This window comes from Haliotis cracherodii, unplaced genomic scaffold, assembly GCF_022045235.1.
Source record: "Haliotis cracherodii isolate W230 unplaced genomic scaffold, xgHalCrac1.p SCAF_10, whole genome shotgun sequence".
Taxonomy (NCBI): domain Eukaryota; kingdom Metazoa; phylum Mollusca; class Gastropoda; order Lepetellida; family Haliotidae; genus Haliotis; species Haliotis cracherodii.
In genome coordinates, this window is record NW_027266265.1 from 15,580,657 (window position 1) to 15,592,935 (window position 12,279).

General features: G+C 39.5%; 1 protein-coding gene across 2 annotated transcripts in view; it reads left to right on the forward strand.

The window, feature by feature from the left end:
- The window catches only part of LOC139447330 (uncharacterized), a 30,284-nt gene extending 20,764 nt beyond the window's left edge, over window positions 1-9,520 (forward strand). Inside the window, exon 2 of one of the 2 annotated variants that reach the window (XM_071228643.1) lies at window positions 8,282-9,520. In XM_071228643.1, coding sequence (XP_071084744.1) covers window positions 8,282-9,412 — 1,131 coding nt within the window. In that variant the 3' untranslated portion in view covers window positions 9,413-9,520. Of the gene's footprint in view, window positions 1-8,278 lie in introns of both variants that reach the window. The other variant, XM_071228635.1, reaches the window with a different exon arrangement.
- Window positions 9,521-12,279: the final 2,759 nt, after the last annotated feature.

Here is a 12,279-nt window from a genome sequence, read left to right on the forward strand (position 1 = left end):
TGTCCCAGTTTTCCATGCGATACTGACGCCCGTTCGTCTCCCAGACCATAGAGAATAAATTTAAAAGGAATCCAGCTCAAGTCTAGAACGATTTGGCAAGTCTAGATTGCCTCAATTCTATCCATGAAAGTAAGCATTAATAAAAAAATATTGTTCTTGTCTGCTTCAGACTATATTTTGTAGAGACATATTTTTAACTAGGAAAATTGTACTGACACCGGCGCTGTCCCTATTGAAGCTATTTATACGATTTTGAATTGTCGTCCATTGTTCGATGTCAATACATCGATCACAAGTGAGGATATCATATAGTAATCGTTGATGCCGCGCTACACTATAATAAAAATTATAAACAAGTTGACTGGTGTGTACATTACTACAGTGAACATGTACATGATCATGCCCTAATAATCAAATGCCGTAATGTCAAATACTAATATATTATTGTGTGATGAATTTTACTGGATCAGTGGTAACATGTGATATTAATATTCCATCAATTTCTCTCCTGGTTGGTCCATGTCTACAAAATGAACATAATACAATTAAAATGGAGCCTAGAACAATTCTTAATTTCAGGCTAGGGCTGTGGAAATCTAGACTTTCCCAATCATTATAGACTTGAGTTGGTCTCATTTTTTACATTATTCTCTTGGGTCAACGCCACAGCTCATACCATACACTAACAAGACCAGACTGCCCCTGGCCGGAGCTCCTGGATTTTGGTTATATCATCTAACATGGCCAACTCTGCTCTTAAGTAAACAAGAACCTAATCAGTGAGGGGTCCTTTATCATCCCTGTGACTGCTTATAAAAATCTGATATCTCTCCCCAAAGACCTGGTTAATAATATCTTTTCTGCTGAGAATTCGAAACAGAGTGAGTGAGTTGGTACTACATATGTTTACGGTTCTATTTTAAATGACTGCAGCGCTCCATTATGAAAACAAATTGTTTTAACGCCGCTCTCATCAGTATTCCAGTGATATATGACGGCGGTCTGTTGTATATGAAATAAATGCAAATTGAATCTTGAATCTTGAAAGTTGCAACATTTCCGCTAATAAGTATCACATGCAGTATACAGTATATCAACTGCAATATACTGTATACAACATTCAGTATACAGTGTGTCGCGAGCTCTTCGCTGGGCTGGAGCACACATTTCCTGCCCCTCTCCTTTCGGCAAACACCTCATGAGGGTTGCAACGAGATCACAGGTCAGGCGTGCACTCGTTAGTTGTCTAATGCGGTCAAGAGTAAGATCTTCCGGAAGACCACTGCACTAGAGGTATGTGGATTGTTGATGAGGTACTACGTGTTTGGAAATGGGAGTCGAACACTAAGCACTTTTAGAGAAGAGCTCACAATAAAACGTTATGGACTCGCGGACGGACTTGTGTTTTCATATCAAGACTTACATGTATCAGGTTGAACTTCTAGACAGATGTAACTTGGTTACCGCTTCCTAACTGTAACATTAACTAAACTTTACGCCTTTTATACACATTTGTGATGGGGCGACAATGCGACAACGAGACACATTTTGACCTTGAAAATGACGCGTTACAGCATCGTCGCCCTTTTGTAAAATAAAGAAAAGGATTATTCAAAGAGCGACAATGCAAACACGCGACAATGCGACAAATGGCCAATTGTCGCGCTTTTGTTAATTTTGACACGTATTGCTTGTTTTTGTAAGGGCGTCAATGCGACAATGCGACAACGCGACAATGTCCCTTCCATAGTGATCCGTGCAAATAAAACTGAGTTATGAAATAGAAGTCTGACATGCCAATTAAAAGATAAAGTGTTGCAGCTTCTGATTTCATAGAGCTTCAAGAAGGATTATCAATAATGGGATGGGTGGTGAGTTCAACTGCATGCCGAGTCTATACGTTGTGATTAACAATAATGCTCCGAGTCAATACATTTTGTCAAAATGTATGACATGTATTACGTGAATGAACATATTGTTTATACTCGTCCATGTTTTTGACGGACAATATAATTTACATGCTCGGTAAAAGTGAGGACGGGCATCATTGTGTGTTTCCGTGCTTTGTTCAGGTGAACAATTGACATGTCCTTGCATGTGTTTGTGACGGGTGCCACTTGTGTGGCAGAATACGCTCACCTTTTCCCGAACACCCGTTGGATGGCCTGAACCAATTCGGATTTTAATCCCACATCAATCTGTACACCGTGATATAACTGAAATACTGAAATACTGTAGAGTTGAAAATGGTGTTTAATGCGATAACCGTATATATATACGCGTAGTGTGTTACTGCAACTGTTCAAATGTTGTGCAGTGCTGTTATGTAATATGTTAAAGAAAGCATATTCAATTATCCAATTGATTTGAATAGAATATACTTGCGTCAGTGTATTTTATTAACGCCCCAAACCGTAATTTAAACACATATATTAACAGATCATATACAAGCATGGTGCCTTGACTTACTGCTAACTTTAATAGGCCATCCCGGAATAAAATAGTTCCCCCCCCCCCCCCCCCCCCCCCCATGTTTTAGTATGTTTACAAGAAATATATTCCAAACAATATCCTCATTAGATGAGAAGATATTTTTCAGAATTACGTCAGTAAGTCAATTACAATGACAGAGCGTCGTAATACATTTACATCAAGTACAATACGTCAAAATGGCCGACACGATAAACGTGACGGGAGATATTCCCGAAGTTGTTAATTAACCTGTGGCTATTTTAAGCCTTTGTCATCACTGATCAATTGGCCGATCGTTGAAAGGTGATTGTGAAGATGTGTCAAATAGATACTAAGGTAAATTCATAGACTGCTGTAGATTGTCACTACGATAGTTTGGATGTTTTTTTCGTTTGTTTTTTCTCTGGGATGGGTTGTAGCTAGGGTATCCTTAAACGGGCATGTAACCACGCTTCTGTATGGATTCGTACCAGGGAATTCCAAGGGTTTCCCCATGAATGTGGAAGTAGTCAGTGTTTACGCCATTTTAAGAATACAGTCACGTGAAGAACGTCATGTGACCGACCTCTCGTCCTAGCCGTATATCTTGTAAACTTCACATTAATTAAAAAATTAGTTATTATTATAACCAAATGAAACACAACCCATTATCCGATAGGGGTAACTGTTCATAGCCGAGGGATATGTTACCACAATAAACATGGTAACATTGTTTGGTTTGACTTCTTGGCGCGTGCCTGAATTCCATTAAAATGTTACATATCCTAAAACTGGCTTATCAGCAAATCTCGCTGCACTGCGCGCGACAGATACTAGAGCAAGGCATGCCAGAAATACGAAACCTAAAGCTTAGGAAGCCTTAGGAATCACGTGCGTCGGGGGACCAGCGTCATCTGATTGGCCGTTAACAGTTGTACAAGGCGGAGCAAAAAGCATCGTTTTTCCGTCCATTTTACGCTTGAAAAACTCGACCCTTTTCTGCACACTTTCTAGACACTCACCAATTAATCAATTTTAATGAATTTTTAGTCGTTAGTCCGTCCAATGACCATATACGGAAAAAAACGACGTTTTCGTGTTTGCAGTGATCGGTCCAGGGAGATGCAATGGTGTCACAGCAGCTCGGTACATTGATCAAGTATTGAGATCACACGCCATACCTCACTTGGCACGTCGCCGCAACCACGAGTTTCAGCATGATAACGCCCGTGCCTACACTGCGAGAGCAACAAGAGACTTCATCCAGCAGAATGGCATTAGAACCATGCAGTGACCGGCCCTCAGTTCCGATTTAAATCCCATTGAGCATCTGTGGGAACGACGTCCGACCTAGGCCGACAACTGCAGCTGAACTACGTCAGGCATTCCTCAGAGTGTGGGCTCAAGTGCCTATGGCCTTCATCAACCGCCTCAACCATTCCATATATCGATGTTGCACGGCAGTCATCAATGCCCATTGCGGACACACGAGATACTGACTTGTGGTGCCATTTTCTCAGAGACTAGTGTTGTGTTTCACTTTAAGAACATTTGACACTTTAATTTCAACCTTGATGATCAGTTTTGTCAAGTTTCATCTCAAAGTATGTTTACAGTGTTTGAACAAATAAGGTTTCTCATATATCTATCCATGGTGACGTTTCTTTTGCGGTTCAGTATATTAGAATCTCGCATGGTTCAAGTTATAACATTAACAGTAAATGTAATTAGATCCACACACAATATATAGATAATCGATTTCTGAATGACAAAATGGTTTCAGTGTAGACTAAATGTCGTTTCGTTTTGATGTTTTCAATTGTTTTCATTTTGTTATTTTTTCACTCTGCATCATCTAAATTATCCAATACTTCGATCAGTGACATACGTATTTTAGTAATAATTACTTTGTTTTGCATCCTTAGTAACAAATAGAATTTGTAAAAAAATCTGGTCTAAGAGCAAAATGAATGCGTTCATCTTTTTTTCACAACCAAAAGAAAAAAGGAAGGTCATATATAATAATTGAAAACCATTTACACTAAACAGTTTGTTAGTTATATTTTTTTCGAAGTTCAATTCCAAGAATATACTTTTCCTTTTAGGACAAATAATTCCATTGCTTTGGTTCACCGGCGATCATTATCCATTTCAAACTTTCCCTTTTGTAGAAAGGGATGAAATGGAAAACTGTACTGAAAATAAACTATCACGTATGTCTTTGAATGTGCATGTACATACCTCGGTATAAAATTCGCTTCTAAAGTCGTATTTATGAAACAATATGAAAGAAAAGGTTGAATTTCAAGGACTGACCATACAAGTATGTTTTGAGCAAAGGTATAAGTGAGGCAGCCAAGTGCGAAATACATGCTGAGACGAGGATGTATGTTTTCTAGTAGGCACAATGAAACAAATTTGTTCAGAGTTTTGAGCACATGAACTGTATATACATTGAACACTACTTTTATCGAGGTAATTCATATTTTAATAATTTTCACTTTCACTTAATCTAGATATTACTTATAATTATACCGTAAAAACAATAATATTGCCTTCTTTCACCTGTGCAAGTTATCGTTTCCTTGTATTAAATATTGCCTACTCTATGCTTCTTAACTTTCAAATTCAAGTATTAAAATTACATCTAGTTTCAAGCTTTTTATAAGTTAGGTTTAAACCATTAAGAACACATCATAAGACCCGAAGTATAAATAAGCGGTCTCTGTGATTGCGCACGAAGCAATGCTTGTCTGGCATACGGCGCCCGAGTTACGAGTGATCGAAAAAAGATTTGTTGAATAGATTTGCTGCCCATGAAAACGTTTCAACGAATTTCAAATGTTGTCCTTTGAAAATGTACGATGTCAAATACCCCTGAGTTGTTTTTACCACTAATGAAAGATCACGGACACTGAAACCTACATGGACGTAACCGGGACTTCTTCAAGATATACATTCCAAACCGTCATTCGTATTATAATCTTTGACACAGTCTGCGTAAGAACTAATCACGACCACTTCCGTCAATTATTTCCTAGTCGAGTTAAAGATATTCATACCTCCACCGTTGAAGATTTCAATCTTAGCTGAGATCGCAATCTTAACTCCAAGCCGTCTTACAATCGCGCTAAGATCGTTTTGTGCAAGTGAAATAGGACAATTGTATTGTGATTGTAAAGATGATTGTAGCCGCTAAAGATCGATTGTAACTAAGATTGGTCTGGGCAACATAGATTACTAATTTTCAAAACATTTAAAGTGTTTTCATATTGTCTTTTCGTCAATTTCTGTCACTATTTTAGATTCGTTTTGCACATTAGAGTGACACGTGTGTATAGGTGTTGTTTGTTCATTGTCTGCGACAGTTGCGACCATGTTACAGAAAGAATAGGACACTGGACAATTTCATAAAAATCAGATCTATTACTCAAATACGATACCTCTCGACGTGAAGATCTTGGGAGACCTTAATAGGATCGCTCATACAAAAGGAAGCGATCTCCTATGGAGGTGTCCTCAGCTCGGCAAGAAAGGTGATGTATGTCAGTAAATGATATGATTATTTGGACAATGGCTTATTTGGACAAATTTACTCCAATTTGTGTGTGTGTGTGTGTGTGTGTGTGTGTGTGTGTGTGTGTGTGTGTGTGTGTGTGTGTGTGTGTGTGTGTGTGTGTGTGTGTGTGTGTGTGACCTGATTTTTAGTAGGAGGTTACGAGTTCCACAGTCGTCCAAGACCGCAATTCGTTGTTCCAGAAACCTACGATCGTGGGCTTCTATCCAAGGTTCGCCCTGATTAAGTTTCAAGCTTCTCAGAACCATATCCATGCTCGTTATAGTTCACCATAGTGGTGAACATCTAGGACCTGTATCACTCAAGACTTCCCTGCCATATCAAGCCGTCCAGCCAAACCAAACTCACTCGCAATTATCTCTCATGTTAGGTTATCATTACATTTACATGATCACGTTTATTTGTGCCTTGAATGTGAATAATGCATACATCATGATATGACACTGCTTCTGTGAATGCATAGTTCCGACTGTCGTCACGAAACCACACCAGCCACGGATACTATTGCTATGTCCCTCAAGCCACGCCTGTTATGGATACTGTTGCTATGTCCCCCAAGCTTTGGGCTGCTGAGCGGTTAAAATGGTGGAAACCCCCTATGCTGAATCTGTCGATCGCTTTACCGTGTAACATTTCTCCAAGAAAGCACCATTAGCTTTAAATGTTGCATGAAAAAGAACTAGTAAGGTTCGAATGGTTAAAAAATTGTGATATTAGAAAACTATATATACCTCTAAATATAACGCTAGCGGTGTCTCGTATTATTGTAGGCAGTATTCATTTGGAGTGGTGTGCCTTCGAACTGACGTCTCCCAACTAGCCTAATTATCCCCCGCTCAACAAAGTTGGCGGGGGATATAGAAACAGGCTTCGTCCGTCCGTCTGCACGTCTGTCCGTCACGTTTCGTTTCCGGAGCATAACTCAGAAACCGTTCAATATTTTTTCATGAAACTTTGCAGGTCTGTCAAGTACATGCTGAACTGGTGCCTTTTGCTATTTAGAAATTTTAGAAATTTTAATTTTTTACGTTTCCAGGCAACAAGATGGACTTAGGTTCTGTGGGGGTAGGGTTCGTTTCCGGAGCATAACTCATAAACCGTTCAATATTTCTTCATCAAACTTCTCAGGTCTGTCAGGTACATGCTGAACTGGTGCCTTTTGCTATTTAGAAATTGTAGAAACTTTTATTGTTACGTTTCCATGGCAACAAGATGTACATAGGTTCCAAACCCTTCTTTTTTTACAATTCCCATGACAAGTTCCACCTCGGTTAAAAAAGGTTAGGGTTTGTTTAGATTTAATTATGTCATAAATTCTGCAACAGGGGCGGGGGATATAGCCACGTTAGTGACAAACTCTTGTTAGTATTTACATTAACTATGTTACATAGCGGAGTTTATTGTCATGTCACATTCACTACACATGGGTGATAACCATGACATACATAAAATACAAATACATAACAATTCATATGCGTAAGTGAGCGCTACAGTGTATGACAGAGTCTTTGTACTTCGTAACAGGCAAAAAAACACCGCTTACATACACGTTCACTAACAGTAGTCACGGGGAATACGGAACGCTGCTCATAAACTGACATGCATGTTTGGCTCCCCCTTGCGTTGTATGTCGCTGACAGATCTCACGGATCCTTTTCCATGTTTCGTTGTGCATCCCGCATCTCCAATACAGTAAACTCTCCTGCTTTATCTTGCCGCTTGTATACGTGAAACCACCATCACACAAATAACTGCAACATCGGGGCGTGGGAAGAAATTTCGAATGTGATCACATAACTTAAGAAAATTATCTAAATCATAAATATATATAGTATTTACGCTATTGTTTTATTGTTTTTTATTAAGGTAATGTTATGGAAGGTTAGTAATCAGTTTTTAAATTAACATGGTTCAGATTTTGGACGCGCAGATTAGTTTTTCAGCTCCCTTATATAAACAAAGGCAAAACAACAAGAAACTTCAAAGTGCATCGAGATTCGCCTTCATGCGATTACCTAAAATAAAAATTTCGAATTCATGCGAAGACCCCAATACATCACGTGGCTTTTAAGGCCTTGGATAACGTTACCGCTTTGGGGACAAGATGGCGCCCTAGTGACAAGCTATTCAGTAAAGGAGAGCAGCGTTCTGATTGGTTATATGGCTTCCGGTCGGAAGTATGCATGTATACATTGTTTTAAAAAAAGTAAAAATGTATGCATTGTTTAATAATGTGCGTGTCCATTTCAGAAGATGGTTTCGAGGTGGTTGTACCTGCTCCTTGCCGAAACAGTGCTTCTACTAGTCCTAGGATATACGTTTTTCCAAACTACCGGAACAGAAAATCAGTCACCGATTAATCATGATCAGGCAGTCAGCACTAAGGGTCTCCTTACAATGGCTCAATACGGCGTTCCTCGGAATGCGACCCATCCAGAAAACGTTAATAAAGTTGGCAAATACATCATATACACATGTAACGACGAAAGTTGCGGTGGACTAGCAGACAGACAGGAGGGCATTATTACCTCTTATATTCTTTCTCAGATGTTGAAACGGAACTTTGGCTTGTCGATGGAGAGACCATGTAATTTTTCAAATTATGTTATTCCTAATTCGGTCAAGTGGCAAATAGATGAGAACATGCTTAAAAACCGGAGCCGGGAGAAGAAAGTATGCATGAATGGCCTCGCTTGTGGAAGGAAGATGAAGCAAAGTGACCTGGAAAAGATGTTTGACAAGGATGTGACTTTTTATAAGGGTAATATTGACTATGTGCCTTTCCTCATGGAAAATCCTCTCTTTGGTACAGTGCAATGGGCGCAGAACAAAAGTCATCATGAGATATACAGAATTGCATTTTCACAGTTATTTAAGTTATCGCCAAGTACCATGAGTAAATATGAATCTTTCAATGACAAAGCCAGGAAGGAGTCTGGAAAACTATTCTGTGCACACCTGAGAATTGGGAAATCTAAAAACATGCCTACTGATAGATTTAGAACTGATGATCGACCAGATCCGATTACCTTAATCCAGTTTCTGAAGAAAAAGCTTCAAGATTCCCCTTCAAGTAAATTGTTCATAGCCACAGACAATGATGAGGTCAGGTTTCAGTTTAAAGACGCCTTTCCATTAACTTTTTTAGACATTAAAGGCAATATCACTCATATCGACCAAGGTGGACGTAATGATTGTTCGGGGTTTGAGAAAGGTATTTTAGATCAATATGTCCTGACGACTTGTGACACTCTTGTTATATCAGACAGCGGCTTCAGTCGGACTGCGGCTGTTGTAAGGGGTACAGATAACAATTTATTCATTATATATCAGAAAAATATTACACAAATCAAACGTATGAACCCTTCCAGAGCAAAATATTAAAAAAACTAAAGATATAAAGTTAGCCTTCTCCATTCCATCCAGATGAAATAGAGTACCATTTTCGGGCACAAAAGCCGGCGGAGCCAACATGGTCACTGGTCACAGTAACTGCACACAGGACATGTGAGTGATGTTTTATACCGCACACTCCTCGTGTTCAAAGAAGAATATATTTCATTGAACTCTGTGATGTATTTCTCTGTTAGATCAGCCCAGATAAGCCAGCCCAGAGAGTGTGTATGGTTTAAGTCGCTTTTAGAAATATTCCAGCAATATCACGGCAATTGACACCAGAGTGTTTTCATATTGTCTTTTCGTCAATTTCTGTTACATTTTTGTCACATTAGCAATAGACAGGAATAACGGTAATCTCTTATTATGGAGATGCACCATAAACAGTAAAGTTGTTGTGCAAACTGACAAGCATATGGAAACTGTTCCTAAAATTTCAGTCACCATTTTAGATTCGTTTTGCACATTAGAGTGACACGTGTGTATAGGTGTTGTTTGTTCATTGTCTGCGACAGTTGCGACCATGTAACTGAAAGAATTGGACACAGGACAATTGATGTATTTCTCTGTTAGATCAGCCCAGATAAAAGCCAGTATCTGTATTACCTTGCACAATTAGTCCGTTTATACCTCATTGAGTGAGTGAGTGAGAGTGTGTATGGTTTAAGTCGCTTTTAGAAATATTCCAGCAATATCAAGGCAATGGACACCGGAAATGGGTTTCACACATTGTACCCATATGGCCATGGGGAATGGAACTCGGGTCTTCGGTGAGACGAGCGAACACTTTATACCTAAACATAATTGTCAGTTCTAATCTACAGTCAGTGTTGCTTTGGTTGTACAGAAAGAAATATTTTTGTTAATTGGATTGAAACGGAGACATGGTCTTCAGCAATCCATGGTTGCCGTAAGAGGCGATTGATGGGACCAGGTGGTCAGACTCGCTGACTTGGTTTTTGCATGTCATCGCATCCCAATTGAGTAGATCGATGCTCACGATGTCCAGACTCGATATAGCTGAAATATTGCTGAGTGTGGTGCAAAATAAGAAACAAACATTATTAGTGTTGTAATCATTCCCCTTGGGTATAAACACAGATAGCTCTATTCCCACAACACGACTTTTGAGGATTTGAATACCCCAGATTTGGGGTTATCGATATCATAGGTTACCAAGAAACCCGAACCAATGTAATGGATTATATACATATTGAGGGGTTTTCCGACTACCTTCAACATCATTGAAAACATCAGGAGGTACTTGATTGCAATCAATGAAAAATATGCTGGATCTGCCCATCCCACTGAGTATAGTATCTGAGTCAAAATTATTGTCGACTAAAACTTATCGACGGTGCACGTGCAACATTCTGTGTGAGAACTCGTTATGGGCGTGCTGAGGACAATGCAACTAAAAAAAGGCAAAAACCTTGGTTCGAGTACGAATGTGAAAAACAAAGGATTTTCTGCCATGAGGCGACCGCCTCCGTGGTTTAGTGGTAGAGCGTCCGCCAGGATAGCATAAGGTCCGGGTTCGATGCCCGGTCTCGTCGTACCAAAAGATGTTAAAAGATTGTACTTGTTGTTACCCTGCCCGGCGCAGGGCTGGTCGGCTCGGAGTCAGTATACCGTGTCTGTGTGGGGTATTCATGTTAAACTGCGGCATTGTATCTCAGTGAGCAAGCACAATAAAATCGGTATTAGTCTGGACTAGTACAAGCAGCCACTCACACGCGCGCGCGTGCGCGCATGCATACACGTCGCAGTATAAGTCTTAAGGCGACGTTAAACCCCATTTCAAATCACCATCCATGAGGCTAAACACAAAGCAATCTAAGTGATATAAGAAGTGCTAAGACAAACATAAAATGTGAGGTGAAATTGGGTTTAACGTCGCGTCCAAGATTAGTAGTAGTAGTAGTAGTAGTAGTAGTAGTAGTAGTAGTAGTAGTAGTGATTAAGTGTGGAAAAAAGGCACAAATTGTTGAAAAGTTTGTTTTTTTTTCTTTAAAAGAAAAGTTATACTGCGGTATAAAATCATATTATGTTAAAACATATTCATCACATTTGTTCCCATGGCTTTTAGGACAAGGAGAATATCTATTCCCATTAGTATTTTTATAAAATCCAAAATTATTATTCAAAAGGCGACAATTGCTCAAAATATCGTTTTTGTGATTTGATTATGGTCATGTTTCGCTTGGTTTTGTAAAGCGACAGTGTCTCTTCTAGGCTTTCATACTGCAATTGTATTTGAAGCTGCCTAAAATCCTTAGTAGCTGGTATGGTCAACAACTTGTCCTGATAATTTAGTGAGTGACTGTGTTGGGTTTGACGCCGCTTTGAACAGTACTCCGGCGTCTAAGCTTAATGTGGGATCACTTCGGTGAAACCGGGCACGGTATGGTGCGGACAAACCTAGAAACATCATCGGGGCGAACCCACAACATTAAGTTTCCAAGGGAAAGCAACTCTGCACGGCGAATTGCGGTGCCTTCGATGACTGGGTCACCTAGTGTCTCCAAACGTATAATTTAGCGGGAGTAATAAATATTTCTTTCACGATATCGCCACATGTGGGGGAATTAAATGAGAATTATAGTGACTGGAACAAATTTAACCTTGCTTTAGATGCGATAAAGATACCGGGATCTCCATAAACTTGTTCGGCTTGCATATGCAGCAGTGCACAGGTGCGTCCCTTGATCGTGGCAACCTAAGATCGTGGATTCGAACCTCGTTTTGCCCTGATTATGACTATAGGTTAAACCAAAACTCACTCACTTTCCTATAACTGGACACAAAATTACAGAGGCATAGAAGTAAACAAGAAATCATTTTATTCGGCCAGT